We start from the raw sequence: 24,348 nt of genomic DNA, 5'->3' as shown, positions 1-24,348 counted from the left end.
CCATTACATAGGTATGCAGAAACTCACCCTCACCCAGTCACTGTCCTCTTTTCCGTTTGAGAGTGTTACACACCAGACTCACGGCCTCTAGTGTCACCCGGCCTTCGTCTTGGGTGTCCGCTTCGACTGGCGGCCTCTGCGTTCCACCCGACTTCCGCCCTTTGCGTTCCACCCGACTTCCGCCCCCTGCGTTCCATCTGAGATCCGCCCTCTGCGTTCCATAAGACTTCCGCCTTCTATGTTACTTACTTCAAAGTTCAAATCGACTTCCGCAATTCCAAGTATCCGTCCTCCAACAGAGCAGGTAATGGCGTCAGCCAGTTATACAGGGGGTGTAACATGTGCCGTCCTACTATACAGGGGGAGCAGCATGTAGTGCCCTACTGTACAGGGGAAGCAGCATGTAGTGCCCTACTACACATGGGGAGCATCATGTAGTGCCTTACTATACAAGGGGACTAGCATGTGCTCATACCTCCCAACATGACCCTCTCCAGGAGGGACACAATGCTCTGCTTCTGAACTTCCCACTTGATGTATGATTGCCATCACCTGTATTGAAACCCCTTTCTTATCAATTAACCTGTTCAACACAGGTGCTGGCAATCATACATTACCAGGGAAGTGCAGGAGCAGAGCATTGTGTCCTCCTGGAGAGGGTCATGTTGGGGGGGGGGGGGTATGGGTGCTGTCCTACTATACAGGTGGGAGCGTATGGTGTCCTATTATAAAGGGGGAGCAGCCTGTGGCATCCTGCTATACAGGGGGAGCGGCCTGTGGCGTCCTACTATACAGGGGGAGCGGCCTGTGGCATCCTACTATACAGGGGGAGCGGCCTGTGGCATCCTACTATACAGGGGGAGTGGCCTGTGGCATCCTACTGTACAGGGGGAGCGGCCTGTGGTGTCCTACTATGCAGTCTGTGCGGCCTGTGTTGTCATACTATGCAGGCAGAGCGGCCTGTGGTGTCCCATTATACAGGGGGAGCGGCCTGTGGTGTCTTACTATGGAGGAGGAGCAGCCAGTGGTGTGCTGTTATTATTATACAGAGGGAGCAGTGTTTGGTGTACTGTTATTATTTTTATTGTACAGGTGGATCAAACTGTGTGGCCCTCTTATTAGTATTGTTATACAGTTGAGCCGCTTGAGGTGTCCTGTTCTTAGTTTTATTATACCGGGGAGCAGCCTGTGGTGTCCTAATTGTTATACAGGAGAAGCAGCATGTGGTGTCCTTTCATTATTTTACCGGGGGAGCAGCCTGTTGTGTATTTTTAATATAATTATACAGAGGCAGCAGCCTGAGATATCTTGTTAGTATTATTATACAGTGGGAGCATCCTGTTGTGTCTTGTTGTTGTTATACAGGGGGAGTAGCCCGTGGTGTCCTTTCATTATAATTATACAGGGGCAGCAGCCTAAGCTATCTTGTTGTTGTTAGTATTAATATACGGGGGAGCAGCCTGTAGTGTACTGTTGTTGTGCAGGAGAAGCATCCTGTGGTGTCTGGTTATTATTATACAGGGGGAGCAGACTTTGATGTCCTGCTAATATTATCATACAGTGGTAGTGGCCTGTGGTGTCTTTTATACAGGGGAGCAGCCTGTGGTGTTCTGGTAATATTATTATTTAGGGGGAGTGGCCTGTGGTGTCTGGTTATTATTATACAGGGGGAGTGGCCTGTGGTGTCCTGAGAAGCCATAGTTGCCAATTCCATGTATAAGAAGAGGAATTAGGCTTGATATTTTTTGCAGGTTATTTGCTGGTCGTGGGCAGCTTGTTTTTGGGCTTGTTGTTTTGCTGTGCCCGGAGCAGGTGGGCGGCTCTGCATGCAGCAGGGAAGGGCTCTGTAGATGCGGTATCGCCTCTCGTCTTCCGGGACAGCATTAACCAATGTACCGCAGACTCTAAATAGATCACATCTACTGCATTGCCCAGGTCTAGGTCCTCACTCCCTTCCTCAGAGAAGCTAGATTACTATGACATGACCTATCCCTCACAAATCCATGCTGGCTCCCATCTATAGTCTATAGTCTTATTGCACACCAAGTAATCCTGAATACTGTTGCTTAATGCACCCTCCAGTAATTTCAGACTTACGGGTCTATAATTTGCTGAATGTGTTTTACTTCCCTTTTTAAATAAGGGCGCTACATCTGCTATTGGGGTTCAGGAGGATTGGGCAGGAAACATGGGGAGTAGCAAAGAACTCTATATAAAAAAATCCGTGCTCCGGACAGCAGAGCCATGGGAGATCTCTAATGAAGAGTGAAAGGTGTGCAGTAATGGGGCCTACACAAGGCGTGATCTCACTAGGTCTCTTAAGGCCCCCATACACTATGCGATTTGGGCACGATTTCACCCGATTCGGATGAATCTGGCTGTGAAATTGGCCCAAATTGCACATGCAGACATAAGATTTGCTAAATTTTATGTGCAGCCTGGAGCTGGGCAGGGGACGGCAGTGGGTGGTGGATGCCCGCAACCAGAGATCCGCGTGGAGGGAGCCGGGCAAGGTAAGCCAATCAGTGGCTGCCCATTCATTTGTATGGGCTTTTTTTTTTTAAGTGCTGCCCGGCAGCTGCTTCCCCTGGTCGGGCTCCCTGGTTCTCTCTGCCACCTCCCCCCTGCTCCTCCGCCCGGCTCTGTTTGCAGGCATCCTCCGCACGCTGACATTCCCTGGTCTCCTCTCCATCGCTCCCCTGCTCCTTTTGCCTGCAGCTCCCTGGGAGTTGCATGTGATGAAGCATGGCGAACGCATGCGGTACTGTTAGACCAATGGTCGCCAACCACTTATACCCAGCCTCCCATATCCTCATGCCCATCTCCTCCTGCCCATACCCAGCCTCCCATCTCCTCCTACCCTACCGCTTCCCAACCCAACTACCCATCTTATCCTGCCCATACCCAGCCTTACTCACTCGAGTCACCCCTAGCATTGAGTAATTAGATGCCTTACTGTGAGGCCTAATATTTAATGGGAATTGGGGTGTGTGGCAAAATGTGTAATGTGAATTAGGGAGGAGCATAATGTGTAATGGACATTTTGGTGTGTGGCATAATCTGTATTGAGCATTACGGTGTATGGTATAATGTGTATGGGGCATTACGGTGTGTGGTATAATGTGTATGGGGCATTACGGTGTGTGGTATAATGTGTATGGGGCATTATGGTGTGTTGCATAATGTTCATTGGGCATTATGGTGTGTTGCATAATGTTCATTGGGCATTATGGTGTGTGGCATAATGTGTAAGTGGCATTTTACGGTTATTAGGCAGATTTCTTTTTATTTTAACTTTAGTAGGTCTTCGAGCCCCTGACTTAGACAGTGCCCATGTTGACTATGACGACATTTGGAACTAGAAAATGTGAAAACTCATAATTCAACTCAGTACTGCTTGTAATTTCATTCACAGTCATAGATGTTACAATTGTTGCTAAATAGCCATAGAGGGTTTCTCCTAGATAAAACTGTACTTAAAATAGACTCAGGACGTAGGGGTAGATGTATGAAGCAGTGATAAGGGAGAAGAAGTAATAAAGTGCCTGGTACTTTATCACCGGCCAATCAGCTCCTGACTGTCCCTTTTTAAACCCAGCCTGTAACTTAACAGTCAGGAGCTGATTGGCCGGTGATAAAGTACCAGGTACTTTATTACTTCTTATCACTACATCATACATCCTACCCCTCAGTCTTTAACGGCTTCGTTGGTATGGCCGGAAGTTTCTCGAGTTGGGATGCACTGCAGGAACAGGCTCTCCTGGAAAATTTCCAGGCATACCACCGATAAGAACTGTAGGTGTGCGCCAGTGGTGCCTCCATCTGTGCACCACCTCTATGGCAGCCGCTACACAGAGGCACCAGCTTTGTAGTGATTCAATGCATCCGTCGTTTCCCCGGGTGAATAAGTAGAATCACCGCGGGTCTGGCTGCCAAACGTCTCTGCTGTGCGCAGGAGACAGACTAGAGGCGCGCTAGGTGGAGGAGCTAACACATTCAAATTATACAATGTGCCTGTTGATATATATGTAAATTGATATATGGATATAGGATCCATAGTTCCTAGGAAAAAAGTGCCGATATATGATGTATGAATGAATGTGCCAAATATAGGAGAATTAAATGAAACACATCCTGAGGTGTTAATGAAAACCAAACTAATGTGAATAACAAGCAAAATGAATGCATGGTAAGCGGTGATTATAAAGAGTTATCATCAAGAGATGACACTAAATATAAAGTGATAAGGAGAGTATGAGGTGAATAATATATTAAAATGAATGAAAATAATGAAAAAGGATATGAAAATCCTAGCCACGTTGGGTTACACTTACCTTGTTATTCAGCCACGTTGGGTTACCCGTACTTCCCTTACCTTCTTATTCAGCCACGTTGAGTGACACTTACTTCCCTTACCTTGTTATTCAGCCACGTTGGGTTACACTTACTTCCCTTACCTTGTTATTCAGCCACGTTGGGTTACACTTCCCTTACCTTGTTATTCAGCCACGTTGGGTGACACTTCCCTTACCTTGTTATTCAGCCACGTTGGGTGACACTTACTTCCCTTACCTTGTTATTCAGCCACGTTGGGTTACACTTACTTCCCTTACCTTGTTATTCAGCCACGTTGGGTTACACTTACTTCCCTTACCTTGTTATACAGCCACGTTGGGTTACACTTACTTCCCTTACCTTGTTATTCAGCCACGTTGGGTTACACTTACTTCCCTTACCTTGTTATTCCGCCACGTTGGGTTACACTTACTTCCCTTACCTTGTTGTTCCGCCAGGTTGGGTTACACTTCCCTTACCTTGTTATTCAGCCACGTTGGGTTACACTTACTTCCCTTACCTTGATATTCAGCCACGTTTGGGTTACGCTTACTTCCCTTACCTTGTTATACAGCCACGTTGGGTTACACTTACTTCCCTTACCTTGTTATTCCGCCACGTTGGGTTACACTTACTTCCCTTACCTTGTTATTCCGCCACGTTGGGTTACACTTACTTCCCTTACCTTGTTGTTCCGCCAGGTTGGGTTACACTTCCCTTACCTTGTTATTCAGCCACGTTGGGTTACACTTACTTCCCTTACCTTGATATTCAGCCACGTTTGGGTTACGCTTACTTCCCTTACCTTGTTATACAGCCACGTTGGGTTACACTTACTTCCCTTACCTTGTTATTCAGCCACGTTGGGTTACACTTACTTCCCTTACCTTGTTATTCCACCACGTTGGGTTACACTTCCCTTACCTTGTTATTCAGCCACGTTGGGTTACACTTCCCTTACCTTGATATTCAGCCACGTTTGGGTTACGCTTACTTCCCTTACCTTGATATTCAGCCATGTTGGGTTACGCTTACTTCCCTTACCTTGATATTCAGCCACGTTGGGTTACGCTTACTTCCCTTACCTTGATATTCAGCCACGTTGGGTTACGCTTACTTCCCTTACCTTGTTATTCAGCCACATTGGGTTACGCTTACTTCCATTACCTTGTTATTTAGCCACGTTGGGTTACGCTTACTTCCATTACCTTGTTATTCAGCCACGTTGGGTTACACTTCCCTTACCTTGTTATTCAGCCACGTTGGGTGACACTTACTTCGCTTACCTTGATATTCAGCCACGTTTGGGTTACACTTACTTCCCTTACCTTGTTATTCAGCCACGTTGGGTTACACTTACTTCCCTTACCTTGTTATTCAGCCACGTTGGGTGACACTTCCCTTACCTTGTTATTCAGCCACGTTGGCTGACACTTACTTCCCTTACCTTGATGTTCAGCCACGTTGGGTGACACTTACTTCCCTTACCTTGATATTCAGCAACGTTGGGTGACACTTACTTCCCTTACCTTCTTATTCAGCCATGTTGGGTTACACTTCCCTTACATTCTTATTTAGCCACGTTGGGTGACACTTACTTCCCTTACCTTCTTATTCAGCCACGTTGGGTGACGCTTACTTCCCTTACCTTCTTATTCAGCCACGTTGGGTGACGCTTATTGCTCTGTTTCCCAGGTGCTCCCTGACTTGAGTATTTGATAGTACCTCTACATTATTGGTTATTACTAGATCCGGCTTCTAGTTGGTTCCTCAGCCACTTGGGACATGTAGTGGTCATTAATGTGCTCAGAAACCTGATGCCCCTATTGGTACAACACGCCTCATTTCTCCAACCAATATCTGGATAATCAAAGTCCCCCATAATTAGCACTTACCCCAGTTCTGCAGCCATATATATATATATATGCTGTAGAATTAGGTGCAGAGCTTCCACATATGGTGATATCCTATAGTGCTGCGTTATTTCTGTATATATATATATATATATATATGAGAGAGGGGATATTTTGCCATTTATAGATTGTTTTCTGGGATTTCTATTATTTTATTAGTTGTTAATAAAAGTATGTTTTATATATTATACTTGGCCAGTGCCCTGTATACCTCCAGCGTTCTGTCCTTTGGGCTGTATACACCGTGGTAGTAGTCATCACCTCTTCTTATTCACATTGTATACTATAACACTAAGGGGCGCATTTATCATTGGAATACGATGCCGGGCGGTGACATCGCCCGACATCGCATTGCGGTACCCTGCAATACCGCCAGGATGTATCATCTGGCAGGCGCAGGGCTCCGAAAGGAGCCCGTCCCTGAGATGCCTGGAAGCACCCGCCATCTTTGAAATCCCAAGCAGTTCCTCTTCCCTGCCTGGGGTGTCGCTGTCTGCTGTGGTGTTTCTAGCACAGGTCTGGTTTGCATATCAGTGCTGATATACAGACCACATAGAAGCACTACAGCAGACAGCGACACCCCAGGCAGGGAAGAGGAACTGCATGGGTTTTCAAAGATGGCGGGTGCTAGAATGAACACTAGTACAGAAGCTGTGTGTGTCTTATACACTATTGTACTGTGTAATATTAAAGTAACTAATAACTAGAGACAGGATTATATGCAACAAAAAAAGCTTGACATATGCATGCAAATATGCATGAAAAATACTTAAAATATGCATGAAAAGTGTTAAAATATGCTACATTAAATAATAAAAAAGTAATTTTTAACTTATTTATTTAAAAATCAGCATACAATTAGTTGCAAATAAACCTCAAAAATAGGCCCACAGCATCTGCAGATGTCAGGATGCTGGCTGCTACAGCATACTGCAGCGTCCAAAGCTCTTAATGCATCAACTGCACGGACCCTCATCTCCAGCGCCGATGGATCAAATGTCAGCATAGCGTGTGAGGGCGGCGCAGTGGAAGGCTTCCTCCCTGCGTCGCATACTCACTGTGACACAGCATTTTCTCTGCACCGCGGGATGTCACAACCCTTCTGACCGCCTCCTCTGCTGCAGAAGTCTGTCTCTTGGTGTAAAGTCCCAGGCCAGGGGCAGGCAAAGGTTCAAGAACTTCGTAATGGCATCCGCCCCGACTGACTTTTATCAACATGGATTGGCAGCCTAGAGCAGTGTCAGACATAGCGTACATCCAAGGTTTCCACACTGCGCACATATTGCCCCAGCCTGCACACTCTACCACTACCTGGCTAGCAGCAGCAAAGCAAAGCAGTCCTGTAACTCACGGGTGGGAAGAGGGCGGGGACTAAAATATGCACCATCACTAGATTTTAGGTAAAATATGCAATAACCAGTGAGAATGGGCAAAATATGCAAATGCATATGCAAATATGCAAATGCATATAATCCTGTCTCTACTAATAACTTATGATATTGTGATTATTTAGGGTGAGAACCTTTCTAATATGGAGACAAGATACAGAGGGAGAAGAAGACACAAAAGTGACTGATATGAAGGCAGAAGATAAAAAAGGAGAAGAAGACATGCATGTGACTGATATAAAGGCAGAAGATACAGAGGGAGAAGACGAGACGGATGTGACTAATATTAAGGTAGAAGATACAGAAGGAGAAGAAGAGACGGATGTGACTGATATAAAGGCAGAAGATAAAGAGGTCGGAGAAGAGATGTATGTGACTGATATGAAGGTAGAAGATAAAGAGAGAGAAGAAGACATACATGTGAAGAATATTAAGGTAGAATATACGGAGGGAGAAGCCATGTCTGTGACTGATATAAAGACTGAAGATACAGAGGGAGAAGAGACATATTTGAGGGGTGATCAGCAGTGGAAGGAGGAGGAAATACCTACAAATCTAAGAAAAGGTATGTAAGACTAAGACAAATGTATCTGCTAGTGGGGGAGTCAGGAGCCATCATACCCTATTATACTCCTGCTCTCCCCCTCACATCATGTCACTGTGTGTTACCAGCCCAGAGATCTGACCAGTCTCCTCCCCACACTCTCTGGTGTATCTCATACATCAGAAGCCATCAGCCCCTATTATACTCTTGCTCTCCCCTCACATCATGTCACTGTGTGTTACCAGCCCAGAGATCTGACCAATCTCCTCCCCACACTCTCTGGTGTATCTCATACATCAGTATCATCAGCCCCTATTATACTCCTGCTCTCCCCTCACATCATATCACTGTGTGTTACCAGCCCAGAGATCTGACCAGTCTCCTCCCCGCACTCTCTGGTGTATCTCATACATCAGGAGCCATCAGCCCCTATTATACACCTGCTCTCCCCTCACATCATGTCACTGTGTGTTACCAGCCCAGAGATCTGACCAGTCTCCTCCCCACACTCTCTGGTGTATCTCATACATCAGGTGCCATCAGCCCCTATTATACTCCTGCTCTCCCCTCACATCATGTCACTGTGTGTTACCAGCCCAGAGATCTGACCAGTCTCCTCCCCACACTCTCTGGTGTATCTCATACATCAGGTGCCATCAGCCCCTATTATACTCCTGCTCTCCCCTCACATCATGTCACTGTGTGTTACCAACCCAGAGATCTGACCAGTCTCCTCCCCACACTCTCTGGTGTATCTCATACATCAGATACCATCAGCCCCTATTATACTCCTGCTCTCCCCTCACATCATGTCACTGTGTGTTACCAGCCCAGAGATCTGACCAGTCTCCTCCCCACACTCTCTGGTGTATCTCATACATCAGGAGCCATCAGCCCCTATTATACTCCTGCTCTCCCCTCACATCATGTCACTGTGTGTTACCAGCCCAGAGATCTGACCAGTCTCCTCCCCACACTCTCTGGTGTATCTCATACATCAGGAGCCATCAGCCCCTATTATACACCTGCTCTCCCCTCACATCATGTCACTGTGTGTTACCAGCCCAGAGATCTGACCAGTCTCCTCCCCACACTCTCTGGTGTATCTCATACATCAGGAGCCATCATCCCCCATTATACTCCTGCTCTCCCCTCACATCATGTCACTGTGTGTTACCAGCCCAGAGATCTGACCAGTCTCCTCCCCACACTCTCTGGTGTATCTCATACATCAGTATCATCAGCCCCTATTATACTCCTGCTCTCCCCTCACATCATGTCACTGTGTTACCAGCCCTAAGATCTGACCAGTCTCCTCCCCACACTCTCTGGTGTATCTCATACATCAGGAGCCATCAGCCCCTATTATACTCCTGCTCTCCCCCCTCACATCATGTCACTGTGTGATACCAGCCCAGAGATCTGACCAGTCTCCTCCCCGCACTCTCTGGTGTATCTCATACATCAGTATCATCAGCCCCTATTATACTCCTGCTCTCCCCTCACATCATGTCACTGTGTTACCAGCCCTAAGATCTGACCAGTCTCCTCCCCACACTCTCTGGTGTATCTCATACATCAGGAGCCATCAGCCCCTATTATACTCCTGCTCTCCCCCGCACATCATGTCACTGTGTGTTACCAGCCCAGAGATCTGACCAGTCTCCTTCCCACACTCTCTGGTGTATCTCATACATCAGGAGCCATCAGCCCCTATTATACTCCTTCTCTCCCCCTCACATCATGTCACTGTGTGTTACCAGCCCAGAGATCTGACCAGTCTCCTCCCCACACTCTCTGGTGTATCTCATACATCAGAAGCCATCAGTCCCTATTATACTCCTGCTCTCCCCCTCACATCATGTCACTGTGTGATACCAGCCCAGAGATCTGACCAGTCTCCTCCCCACACTCTCTGGTGTATCTCATACATCAGGTGCCATCAGCCCCTATTATACTCCTGCTCTCCCCTCACATCATGTCACTGTGTGTTACCAGCCCAGAGATCTGACCAGTCTCCTCCCCACACTCTCTGGTGTATCTCATACATCAGGAGCCATCAGCCCCTATTATACTCCTGCTCTCCCCCTCACATCATGTCACTGTGTTACCAGCCCAGAGATCTGACCAGTCTCCTCCCCACACTCTCTGGTGTATCTCATACATCAGAATCCATCAGTCCCTATTATACTCCTGCTCTCCCCCTCACATCATGTCACTGTGTGTTACCAGCCCAGAGATCTGACCAGTCTCCTCCCCACACTCTCTGGTGTATTTTATACATCAGGAGCCATCATACCATCCAAAATTAGTATCAACTTAACAAGACCACATATAGGAGGAGAGTGCACCGTTTATGGGGGAGGGCATATCTGGGCTGGTCACATCAAGGAAGGTCAGGCGACCGGGTGGGTCAAAGTGGACAGCTGTGATGGGCCCCAATGATCTAAGTTCATTGTTTCGGCAATCCATGCACAGCCACAGACGGCCAAGGCTCCGCCATTAACATGACCCCCATCGGCTGCCAGCGTGTGTGAGGATGGTGACTGGTTGGGCGCTGAGATTGGACGGTGCCACCAACTAATGGGGTGTCTTGTCCTCTGATGCTTGCTGGGTAATGGGTCGTCTTGGACAAAAAAATGTGTCTGTAGGTGCGGGTAGACAGATTTACGCTGCGTTTCGCTAATGCGGAGGATGGTGCGTGTCCAAGCGGGAACATTTGCCGCCCACTGATGATATGCCAGATGCCACAACAGTCACCATTAGTACTGGCAGCTGCAAGAGTTACCTCACAAACGGGTGTCTCTTCCCCGAATCACATGGATCTCTACCAGTCACGGCGGTTCCATGTGACCACACATTTAATTCTATAAAAATGTCCTCAATGTGATTTCTTTGTATTTTTTTTTCTATTGCCAACAGATGGACCCACAAGCAGGAATACCGTGCAGGAACGTCTCCCTTTGTCTCCAGATGTTACACTCAAAGATAACAACATTACGCAAAGTTCTGCAGGATACAATCCTGTGACCATAATTATATGGCCATGGCCACTACTGTACAGTGCCGATGCACCACCTGGACCGTCTCACCATGACGAGTGTCCTCCTTGTAATTCGGGCAATGTGAAAAATAGTACAGGTCATAGACTTGATTCAGTATTTCCGTGTTCTCAATGTGAGAAGTTGTTTCCAGATAAAACACATCTTGATATACATCAGAGAACTCACACAGGTGAAAAACCATTTTCATGTTTGGAGTGCGGGAAATGTTTTACCCGGAAATCATCTCTTGTTATACATCAGAGAGATCACACAGGTGAGAAACCATTTTCATGTTCTGAGTGCGGGAAATGTTTTTCCCGGAGATCACATGTTGTTATACATGAGAGAACACACACAGGTGTACAACCATATTCATGTTCTGAGTGTGGGAAATCTTTTGCCTGGAAATCATATCTTGTTTTACATCAGAAAATTCACACAGGTGAAAAACCATTTTTATGTTCTGTGTGTGGGAAATGTTTTACCTGGAAAAACTATCTTGTTACACATCAGAAACGACTACACTCAGATACTCAACAGCTGTAAATATCCTTTTATGTAAATGATAACATTAGTCATGAGTACATTCAAAAAGTCTATACTTGATATGGCAGAAAAAAAGGATATAAAATATCACTAAAGGCGCTTAAGTAGGGGTGTGCTTGGCTAAGCAGTGATCATAAAAAGGGGTAGTCAGCCCCAATACAATAGAATAAAAAGGTAGGAAGAAATTTAATGTTAATAAAAACATAGAATATTTGAGAGATCAGACATCAGATAAATAGTCGCCCTTAGTTTCCACAGTGCCAGAATGTGAAGGGCCTCAGTGGGCAATATTGTGCGTGTATTCATATGAAAAGCAGGCCTCAGATTGTAATCCACCCTTTCGGGTAATAGTGAGTTTAGGAGGTGGTACTGTGTTTGTGTCCACATCCACTGCCTCGAAGTGGAATGGGGGGACCAGTTGTTGTCCTGAGAGGATAACAGCCCAAAGTGAAGAAGGGTGTACTGTGGTTGCTTGTCAAACTTCTTCAAACCCACAGGAATAAGGAGGCCGGATCCTCTGCCAAGGGTGTAGATTAAAGCTGGTGTCTGCTGGGGAATAGCACCTTACGCGTTTCGCTGCTACCTGCAGCTTTCTCAAAGGTGACTAACTCATTGTACTGACCGGGTTCAAATACCCTTTGTAATAACAGTGACATCATATACCTGACCACACCAGCGAAATAAACTAAAACACTAAAAGAATGTAAAATACATATTTCTATTCAGGGGAGACAGAACTACTTGTTAATATATCAATTTATATAAAATATCAATAATACCTCTAAGAGAGGAGATATTCGGGTGCCGGATCCGGGTCCGATACCGGAAGTGCGTAAAACTCGTCATTTTGGTCAATGGAACCCAAAGCCCATCCATGCTCTTCCTGTTGCATAGATCACTCGTGCGTGCCACCATCCCGGAGCGGACAGTTGGGGTGAGTGACAGATCATGTACGTCCGACCACTCCCCATGGGGCGGCGCACAGCCATACGCCACCATAGAGGAGTGGCAGGATATCCCGCAACCTCATTGGGTAGATCTCCTGGACTGCAGTCCACATTTAGTCCATGCCGGATATCTGGTCAGTGGGACGCATATCCGGCATCATAATTCCTGTATTTTGCATAAGCCGAATATCCGGCTAGTTGGAACGCAGGCCGGGCACCATATTTCCTGGATGGGAAACAGTAGTGCCTTAATTAATTACATTAAAAGTAATAACCAGAGATTTATATAATGTACATAAAGAATTTTTATATATAGAAAAATATGTATATAGAGTAATGGGCCCCATACACCTGCGATCACAATTAATTGCTTCTCTGATCCAGTGATTTTTTTTTTCCCCCCAGATAAATGGTTACTACAATCTATCTGACTTGCCCACACATTACAGATTTATTTCAGTGATCGGCAGATTTTTTCGATCAAAAGATTGCATCTTCATATCTGTTAATTTCCCATACATCACCTCAATCGATTGTCATTTCAGCTGTCCCTTTTTATAATGTAAATAGAGGAAGAAGACGAGACGGGAACGCCCACACATATAAAAAACAACCGCAGATAATACAAGATTATTAAACATGTTTAAAAATCTGATTCAGCAATCGATTGGCCAAACCCGATCAATTTTTGACCGGGACCGCCAAAAGGGGGAGCCCACACATTATCTGATGATTAATAGTAATTAGGTATTAGGAGAATATGACTTCAGTCTAGATATACGGAAAGTCCTACAATCTTCAGGACCTAGCGATTTCCAGATGGACAAGGTAAAGAAAAAGAAAGCTTGTCTCTGTTGACGCACTGTTTGAAGAAATAGAATTCATTAAAACATCACTTTTATTGTTATTCAATGAAAATTTGTGTTGCGTGAAATATTCAAAAATATTTTTATATTCTTAAAATGAGTATTAAATTATTGCCCCAGGCTGTGTCTTTTTAATTCCTTGTTTAATGTATGACATATATTTGTTGATACAGTGCAAGCATACATGTATATGAAGAAGACTCATTAGATTAAAGAGTTGTAGGGAATGTGCAGTCAAAAAAGAGAATGGTGTCGCGATAGCGCTTAAGTGCCAAGCAAGTAGAATCCAAGTAAATGTAACAAAGAGTCTTATGCTGCCCATACATATGTGAGATATTGCATGCAATCATTTGATTTCGGCCACATCTGGCCGATAAATCGAATGATTGCATGCATTTTTAAGGGGACATTCGACGCGATGCGCAGGCACGCTGTCAAATGTCGCATCGATGGATATTATGAACTGCACATAATATTTATCCAATTGCATAGGCAATCGCATGTAGTTTTTAACCACATGCGATTGCTCAAATGCAATCAGCGGCGGGTTCAGGGACCAGAGCACTGGCGGGGAGCGGGTGCGTACTAAACTGGCCATGGAGCTGGGGACCGCAGTGGAGTCTGGGAAAAAGCGCTTTCAGGCGGTGAAACTCAGCAGCGGCAGCAGATGATTTTGAAACACTGGACAGCCCAGCACCCGACATCGGGTGCTGTACTGGGCACCACTTGATGCGATCAGATGCGATGGGACATCGCACTGTGGCGTCCCATTGCGTCTGATCGTATAAGTGTATGGGCACCATTACACTTTCATACACACCGCTTGTTTTGGTATAAACCTCAATTCCTCCAAGGCAGTGCTGGGCAACAGTGGCCCTCCAGCTGTTGATGAACTACACATCCCAGGATGCTTTGCATTAGTTTTGCTATGTGGCCATGCTGAAACTGATGCAAGGCATGCTGGGATGTGTAGTTTATCAACATCTGGAGGGCCGCTATTGCCCAGCCCTGCTCCAAGGGATGCTTCTCAGACCTGTCCGCTTCTAGTACCAGATAGACCATGGCTAGTGCAGCAGAGGGTGGCGGCTCCACAATCCTCCCACTGGTCAGCATCTCACCAGTCCTCCTGTAACCCCGGGGGCATATCAGTCACCAGGCTAACGCATTTCGTTCTGAAAGAGGCTCCATATCTCTCTGATTGATTTGTGTTCTCCCTATACTGCCTGGAAGCAGATTTTAGCTCCCGAAACGCGTCGCAGCAGATACAAGAGTCTCCCTCTTTATCTGCGCCTGATTACACCTCACTAGACATTAAAGGATGTCAGACAGGTGCACATGTTTGACAACGGGTCAGTGAGGGATGTCACACAGGTGCACCCGTTACAGTGACACTACGTGGATGACCGCTATCAGAGATAGCAGTAAGGTGTCTGTATCCAGTAAGACAGGTCATGGGTTGTAATACAGGGTGTGACACTTGTAAAAATGATGTTAGGAGGGGGAGTCAGCCACAGAAACAAAATCGATGGCTTTTAATTAACTGATTCAAACTGGTAGGGGAGGAGAGGTGCCTCCTTGAGAGCAGGAGGACGGTGGTAGATGACTCCATTGCCTCCCAGAGTTACTCCTCTGCACACACACACACATATATATATATAGCCAAAATTCAACATTATTGAATAATGTCCCCTCCTGGAGATAGTGCATCAGTTTCCACTGATGCGCTGTCAGCTGGACTGGGCATGGGCGGGATCTCGCTACTCACGCGAGATCCCCAGCACAGCCCAGAGCTAACAGCAGGGACAGCGCTGTCCCTGCTGTTTAGATAGGGCTTCGCCAGCCTGCTGCTGGCGAAGCCAAAAGCGGCATCATGCGGAATGGTCAGCGATGCTGACCGTTCATACATTTGGCATGCTATCATTTAGATAGCAGCACCGATATGGACAGGGGCGCATAGCTCCCCTGTCCTTTACCACACACTGGCTCCATCATACATGGGGGAGAAGCGGTATCAGTGCACATAGCGTGCGCTGATACCACTTCTCCCCCATACCGATCCTTCATACATCTGCCCCAGTATGAGCCAAAATTCAGGGATAGAGAGTGACAGCAGGGATATAGGGACAGATAGTGGGACATCAGGGACAGAGAGAGGAACAGCATGGACAGAGAGTGAGAGACAGCAGAGACAGAAAAAATGAGTGACGACAGTGAGGGATGGCAGGGAGAGAGGGATGACAGGAAGAGTGAGGGATGGCGGGGACGGAGTGTGTGACAGGAGGAAAAGAGACAGAATGACAATGGGGACAGAGAGACAAGGAAAGTGACAGACGGAGGGAGATGGCAAAGACAGAGGAAATATGGCAGGGACAGAGAGAGTGATGACAGAGACATACAAGTAGCAAAGAGAAAAAAAAGCAGGGTAAGATCACCTTAGGTTGTGATTGTGGAGGAAGAGACTGTTGTTGGCGGCAACGGCAGTGCAGAGGAGGCTGTGGTCGTCCTCAGCGGTGGTGTGCAGTAGGCTGAGATCGGCTTAACAGCAGTGCGGAGGATGGAGAGTGACCGGGTCAGAGGGAGTGACAGCTGGGCCAGTGACATTAGGGACAGAGAGAGGGAGGGCAAGGATAGGGACAGCATTGGCAGGGACATAAAGACAGCAGGGGCAGAGAGAAGGACAGCAGGGAAAGATACAGGGTGAGTGACAGCAGTGACATAGGGACAAGGATGACGGGCAGGGAGAGGAATGGCAGGGACACAGCGATAGGGACGGCAGGGGCAAGAAGAGGCAAGTGCTGGAACAACAGGGGCAGGGAGAAGGACAACAAGGGCAGATTCACATCAGGAACTGAGAGTGACACCAGGGCTGAGAGAGAAAGCAGGGGCATGGAGAGGGACAGCAGGGACAGAGTGCCGGGCAGGGATCCAGCTGCAGGCAGAAGACGGAGGAGAGCCAGACCTTCCCACATGTGCCTGGCGGAGCCCACAGCGGTGGTGGGAGGAGGGAGGGATCCAGCTATAGGAGGGAGGAGAGCTGGGCCATCCCACACAACACCCAGCAGGGGTAGGAGAGGGGAGAGCAGTGGGTGTCAATGCTGGGAGGGCAGGGGAGGGGACCAGCAATCTACTTACCCTGATGGTCACTCATAGGCAGCCATGGCTCTGCTGTCTCATACCTGGCTCCATGCTCACTGCCATGGCTGCTGAGAGGGGGAAGGAGCAGGTACTAAATACCCAGATGGGCTTGATGAAAGGGGCCCTGGTCTAACCCCCTCTCCCTCCAGGGCAGCAGCATGAGCTCTCATGCGGTCATCATGTGAGAAGCTCATTCTGTCAGCACATGGTGTAGTGTGCTGTGCTTAAGAGAGGTTGCTGAGGGGGTGGGTGATCACAGTCATACTGTCCCCCTAATGTTAATAAAATATAAAAAAAATTCACTAGGGGCCATGACCATGCCTCCTGTGATTAGGCCACACCCCCAAAAGGTTACCGGGGCCGCAGGCATCTTGGCAGGAGTCAGACTGCTGCCTGAGTGAGTGGGTCTTCCCTCCTGTATATCTAATGAGCGGGGACCCAGTACAGTGCATATTAAATGAGCTGGACATGGACCCGCACATTCAATATGCACTGCTCCAGTTCCCACTTATTAGATATGCATATTAAATGAGCAGGTCCCTGCCTGTGCATATCTGATAAGCGGGGACCCGGTGCAGCACAACATCAGGAGGCAATTGCCTCCGGGAGTTTCACCACTGCTGCTGCCTGACTACCCCCGGGGAGGATAATACTTATACATCGGGCACTGACTGGCGGGACACCAGGAGCGATGCAACAGTTGAGAGCGAAGTTACATCAGCTGCTGGACTTTGTATAACGTGGACACTGGCTGTCACCCACGTAATACACCATCACCCTTACAGGCAGTGCCGGGCGGCTTAGGACCGGGGCACCCATCCCCGCGCTGCAAAGTGTGCTAGGGCTGCTGCATCGCTGGGTGTCTGCGGCGGATGGGCAGTGTCCAGCCGCTGCAAGGACCCCCTGCCTGGACCCCGCTGCCTGCCACCCACCAACCACCTCCTCCCCGAGTGTAGGGGCTCCTGATGTGTGGGGTCCCCGGGTCGACCACCCCTGTCACCCTGTGGTGGATCTGCCACCAAGGTAAAACTTTCATGGATGCAGGTATCTTAGCAGCTAAAGCTTCAGCAACCTCAGTCCTATCCCGGCGCATGCTTTGGTGAAATCCTGGAAAGTAGATATGGAATCCAAACATGCTTTAGAAGTACTCCCTTTCTCAGGGGAAGTTCTTTTCGGAGAGGAGCTGGATAAAATAGTGGACGGTTGCCCAGAGCAGCATCTGCAGAGTGACTGAAAGGGCCTTCCTTTTGTTCCTCATGAAAAACCAAGCAGTTTTTCCAGGCATGCAGGTTCCCAAAAACTAGTAAAGCCCAAACCTAAACAGCATTGGGCCACTAGACAGCCCCCTGTTAAGTCAGACAAACCTGCAGTCTGACAGGATGGGCCTCCCTTTGGGGAATCCCAAGGCGGGAAGCCATCTTCTCTTCTTTGCCCAGGAATGGCTCAGGACCAGTGGCGGAACTCCCGGAGGCAATGGAGTCATCTGCCGCCGGGCGCCAGGCTTAAAGGGGGCAGTGGCTCCACTGCCTCCGATGTTCTGCCCTGATTACATTGGGGGGCACTGCGCACAAGGCTACAGGGAGGGGGGGCCCGCGCTGTGTTGCATAACTGCCGCCTGTCGCACTTATCTTATTCAGCGACATGCGGCTATATTATGCATATGCAGCACCCCCTCCTCCGTAGCCTTGTGCGCAGTGGTGCTGATGTGTGGCCCCCTCCCCGTAACCTTGTGTGGTGTGGGTGGGCGATCCCCCCCTGCTCCCCGCACTCTTGTGTGCAGTGGTAGCGGTGCGTGTGTGCTGACGGCCCCGCCCCCTCCCCTGTACCATTGCGCGGTGCGTGTGTGCTGGCCGCCCCGCCCCCTCCCCTGTACCATTGCGTGTATGCGCCCGCGGCAACATCACCACTCCACCCTGTCACCTGGGGCGGAAGTCGGCCTGCCTGAGGCTGAGCAAGCCAGCCAGCCTGCCAACAATGTCACTGTGGGACAGTGATGAAGAGCTGGGAGTCCACAAAACTGAGTGGGAGGCGCTGCAGCGGCAGACGGTGAGTCTGTGACATTCCCTCTCTCCCTAACATTCTTTCTTTCTCTGACACTTCTTTCTCTATTTCTCCTTCATTCATTCATTCATTCTCTCTCTCTCTGGGGGGGGGGGCACTAACTTTTATCTTGCCTCCGGGCTGCATGGGGTAACTTACGCCACTGCTCAGGACCACTTCTGATGCTTGGGTAGGAGGTGGTGACTCATGGATCTGTGGTGTCCTTCAAAAACCGGCCACCACAACTGTTTTTTCCTACGAGCCTTCCAAAACATTCACACAAGGCAGCTTGCCTAAATCAGGTAGTGGAATCACTACACCTAATGCAAGTTATTTTTCCAGTACCTCCACAGCAAAAGGGACAGGGTTATAACTATTTTTATATCTATAACGGTTTCACGTTCATAGTGGGGGTGGCGTGGGGGTGCATTTAACATTGTTAGCCCCCATTAGGGTGCTTATACAATTTTAAATCGCATACCATTGTATATGCGATACAATGGCATACAATTCCATGGTATACAATTTAAAATTGTATAACATCGGCTGCCATCGCATCGCATACCATCGCATGTATTATGGTCTGCGATGCGATGGGCGCCGTGCTAGTACACAAGTACCCATTCTTCTCCCAAAACATCATGAAAAGATTAGCAGAATTTGGGGCAAATATTTTCCCCATAGCTGTTCCTGTTTTTGCAGAATACTCTTCAAATAAAAAAGTTGATCTCAAGAATAAAACAAATAGCTTCTATAATGGATTGAGGGTACTCTGTACAGAAGGTTACTGCTTCTAGTCCTTTGTAGTGTTCAATACACATATGCAATGATGAAACATGGGTTGTGTCATGTGATGTCCTATAGTTTATGTAAGACGTCATCTTTTGTCAATCACCTCATCTTGGTTAACGGCAATACATGTGATATAGTCCTAGTGAATACTCCCCTGGTGTATTCAGAATGGCTGGAGTCTACATAGGCCCGAATCCAACACAGTCTGCACCCATTTTGTGAATACCTACCCCTCTGGAGTCCTGCAGCAGTGCTGTAGAAATCACAGAGGCTAATGCAAGCTGTTTTGCACATGCTCAGTAGTAAAGTCACCAAGAAAATGGACACCATGTAATTTTTCTGGTGATATCTCAGCATGCGTGTTAGATTCTCAGCCCTCCACTGCTAATACTCTACAGTCCCTCTCTCCTGCCGAAAAGATGTTGGGCACATTCAGTGTGTCTTTGCCCCTGCTGCTTTGTTAAGCAGGGAGAGGGTCTTACAACTCATCCCCCCCACTAACACAACCACAGCCCACAAGTGGTACAGTCCCTGGAAAACATGACCGTCTTGCCAAAATCTGGATTTTAAGCAACCTTTTAATACACAAAGTCCCATTTCATTTTTATCTATTAATTTTATTTGCATATGGGGCTATGTACATAAGTATCATTGTGTTACACCACTTTGCCATACAGTTGTACAAGTCTGCCATCTTTGCTCATGTAAATGTGCCGGAAGAAGAGAGTAAATGCTGCATAATAGGACCAGCCTCTTCATCCAGGTCTCCATCTTATTTACCTAAAAAGTCTGCTCATATATCCCCACTTCTAACACCAATGTCTTTTTTTCTTTGCAAAACAAGCCAAGAACCACTTAGCTCCTCCCAGAAGAAGGTATGTCATGCCCTTCTGTAGTCACATGACCCTCAATGACACACGTCAGCATGATTGCACAAAATTATAGACACACAGCTACATTTTCACCGTTAATGCAGTTTTATGAATGACCATCAGTGGAAAAGTATTATATTATTGAACTTCTTAAATGAACCAATGGTTTATGTTGATGACCTAAATTACACTTATATCTGTAGGTGATACACACATTATAACGTGTTGATCTACTCTGTGATTAGTTATTGTAATTGGCACAACTAAGTGATGTCAATATACCATTAAGTATACATTTTTTTTTAAATGTATTAATGCCTACTTTTACCACTTTACGCACAGATCTGCTCCCTGTTGAGTAGCTGTCAAGAGTGAAGCCTCTGATGTGTAATAAGATGTGATTTCTGTGTAAAACATTTCCCGCATTCATGACACGGAAACGGTTTCTCGCCTGTGTGAGTTCTCTGATGTCTAACAACATAAGATTTATAAAGAAAACATTTCCCGCACTCGCGGCACGGATATGGTTTGTCAACCGTGTGACATTTTTGATGTTCATCAAGATCGGATTTGCTTGTAAAACATTTCGCACACTCAGAACACGGATACTGCTTCTTGCAGGCGTTATTTTTTTGATGCCTAATGAGATAGGATTTATATGGAAATCCTTTCCCACACACAGAACATGAAAATGGCGTCTCGCCTTTGTGAGTGATCAGGTGTTTAACTAGATAGGATTTGTGTGTAAAAGATTTAGTGCAAATGGAACATTGAAACTGTTTCTCACCTGTGTGAATGACCTCATGCTGAACGAGGCCAGATTTGTGTGTAAAACATTTCCCACATTCAGTGCATGAAAATGGTTTCTCACCTGTGTGAATTCTCTGATGTTTAACAAGGTCGGGTTTGTGCGTAAAACACTTCCCACACTCTGGACATGGGAACGGCTTCTCACCTGTGTGATTTCTCTCGTGTTTAACAAGATCTGACTTGTGTGTAAAACACTTGACACACTTAGAACACGCAAAAGGCTTCTCTCCGGTGTGAATTCTATGGTGTTCAACAAGACTCAATTTGCGCGTGAAACATCTCCCACACTCAAAGCATGTATACGGCTTCTCACCGGTGTGAGTTCTCTGATGTCTCACGAGGTATGACTTCTCTTGGAAACACTTCTCACACTCCGAACAGGGAAACGGTTTCTCACCTGTATGATTTCTTTTATGTCTAAGAAAATGGGATTTTAGCCTAAAGCGTTTCCCGCACTCAGAACATGAAAATGGTTTCTCTCCCGTGTGAATTCTCTGATGCACAACAAGTTGCGATTTCTCTGTAAAACATTTCCCGCACTCAGAACACAGAAACGGCTTCTCTCCTGTGTGAGTTCTCTGATGTCTTATAAAGAGGGACTGATGTATAAAAAATCTGTCACATTCTGAACACTGAAAGATTGAATCGCCTCTATGACCTGTACTATCTGTAACATTGTCTGAAGGAGAACCTTCTTCAGGCTGAGACAGAACAGGCGATGCATCTGCACTGTGAGAGACTGGCCGTATATTTACAGTCATAGCATTTTCTCCTGTGAAATCTTGTGTAATGTCACAATCATCAATTTTAAATTCGGACGACGAATGTTCAGTTTGCTCCGAGGAATTCCTACTTGTGAATCCACCTGTTGGAAATAAAATAGGAGTAGAAATAGACATTATATATATATATATATATATATATATATATATATATATATATATATATATATATATATATATATATATATATATATACATACACACACCAAAAAGCACATTGTTATACAATTAGTGGTGGCTTTTAGTGTAAAGTGGCCATAGTACCGGGCCGCCACAGAAGCAAGATTTACGTCTATATACTATAATATGAGTTTCTGTAAGGCTTGTGTGCATCTGCAAATGGAAAGAGTGTGTGTTGAAGAAGAGAGACCTGTCAGATCTCTGGGCTGGTAACACACAGTGACATGATGAGAGGGGGAGAGCAGGAGTATAATAGGGGCTGATGGCTCCTGATGTATGAGATACACCAGAGAGTGTGGGGAGGAGACTGGTCAGATCTCTGGGCTGGTAACACACAGTGACATGATGTGAGGGGGAGAGCAGGAGTATAATAGGGGCTGATGGCTCCTGATGTATGAGATACACCAGAGAGTGCGGGGAGGAGACTGGTCAGATCTCTGGCTAGTAACACACAGTGACATGATGTGAGGGGAGAGCAGGAGTATAATAGGGACTGATGGCTCCTGATGTATGAGATACACCAGAGAGTGTGGGGAGGAGACTGGTCAGATCTCTGGGCTGGTAACACACAGTGACATGATGTGAGGGGAGAGCAGGAGTATTAAAAGGGGCTGATGGCTCCTGATGTATGAGATACACCAGAGAGTGCGGGGAGGAGACTGGTCAGATCTCTGGGCTGGTAACACACAGTGACATGATGTGAGGGGGAGAGCAGGAGTATAATAGGGGCTGATGGTTCCTGATGTATGAGATACACCAGAGAGTGCGGGGAGGAGACTGGTCAGATCTCTGGGCTGGTAACACACAGTGACATGATGTGAGGGGAGAGCAGGAGTATAATAGGGGCTGATGGCTCCGATGTATGAGATACAACAGAGAGTGCGGGGAGGAGACTGGTCAGATCTCTGGGCTAGTAACACACAGTGACATGATATGAGGGGGAGAGCAGGAGTATAATAGGGGCTGATGGTTCCTGGTGTATGAGATACACCAGAGAGTGTGGGGAGGAGACTGGTCAGATCTATGGGCTGGTAACACACAGTGACATGATGTGAGGGGAGAGCAGGAGTATAATAGGGGCTGATGGCTCCGATGTATGAGATACAACAGAGAGTGCGGGGAGGAGACTGGTCAGATCTCTGGGCTAGTAACACACAGTGACATGATATGAGGGGGAGAGCAGGAGTATAATAGGGGCTGATGGTTCCTGGTGTATGAGATACACCAGAGAGTGTGGGGAGGAGACTGGTCAGATCTATGGGCTGGTAACACACAGTGACATGATGTGAGGGGGAGAGCAGGAGTATAATAGGGGCTGATGGCACCTGATGTATGAGATACACCAGAGAGTGTGGGGAGGAGACTGGTCAGATCTCTGGGCTGGTAACACACAGTGACATGATGTGAGGGGAGAGCAGGAGTATAATAGGGGCTGAAGGCTACTGATGTATGAGATACACCAGAGAGTGTGGGGAGGAGACTGGTCAGATCTCTGGGCTGGTAACACACAGTGACATCATGTGAGGGGGAGAGCAGGACTACAATAGGGGCTGATGGCACCTGATGTATTAGATACACCAGAGAGTGCGGGGAGGAGACTGGTCAGATCTCTGGGCTGGTAACACACAGTAACATGATGTGAGGGGAGAGCAGGAGTATAATAGGGGCTGATAGCTGCTGATGTATGAGATACACCAGAGAGTATGGGGAGGAGACTGGTCAGATCTCTGGGATGGTAACACACAGTGACATGATGTGAGGGGGAGAGCAGGAGTATAATAGGGGCTGATGGCTCCTGATGTACCAGATACACCAGAGAGTGTGGGGAGGAGACTGGTCAGATCCTTGGGCTGCTAATACAAAGTGACATGATGTGAGGGGGAGAGCAGGAGTATAACAGGGGCTGATGTCTCCTGATGTATGAGATACACCAGAGAGTGTGGGGAGGAGACTGGTCAGATCTCTGGGCTGGTAACACACAGTGACATGATGTGAGGGGGGGGGGGGGGGGGGGGCAGTATAATATGGGCAGATGGCTCCTGACTCCCCCCATAGTTAATAGATTCCCCTCATTAGTCTGTACTGACAGAGGAGGGTGCGGGATAAGAGGCTGCTGTAGTGACAGAGGAGGGTGCAGGATAAGAGGCGGCTGTA

The 24,348-nt window shown here is 47.2% G+C and overlaps 1 protein-coding gene across 1 annotated transcript in view; it reads right to left on the bottom strand.

Annotated features, from left to right (window-relative positions):
- Positions 1-24,348, bottom strand: part of LOC146009524 (uncharacterized) — a 60,040-nt gene that overhangs the window by 24,835 nt on the left and 10,857 nt on the right. Inside the window, exon 7 of the mRNA XM_083149966.1 lies at positions 20,791-22,097. Within this exon, the coding sequence (XP_083006092.1) occupies positions 20,791-22,097 (1,307 nt within the window). The remainder of the gene's footprint in view (positions 1-20,790; positions 22,098-24,348) is intronic.

The sequence above is a fragment of the Crinia signifera genome, chromosome 6 (assembly GCF_055691185.1).
Source record: "Crinia signifera chromosome 6, ASM5569118v1, whole genome shotgun sequence".
NCBI lineage: Eukaryota > Metazoa > Chordata > Amphibia > Anura > Myobatrachidae > Crinia > Crinia signifera.
The sequence above is the reverse complement of the archived record's forward strand: the minus strand, read 5'-3'. Positions and strand labels throughout refer to the sequence as shown.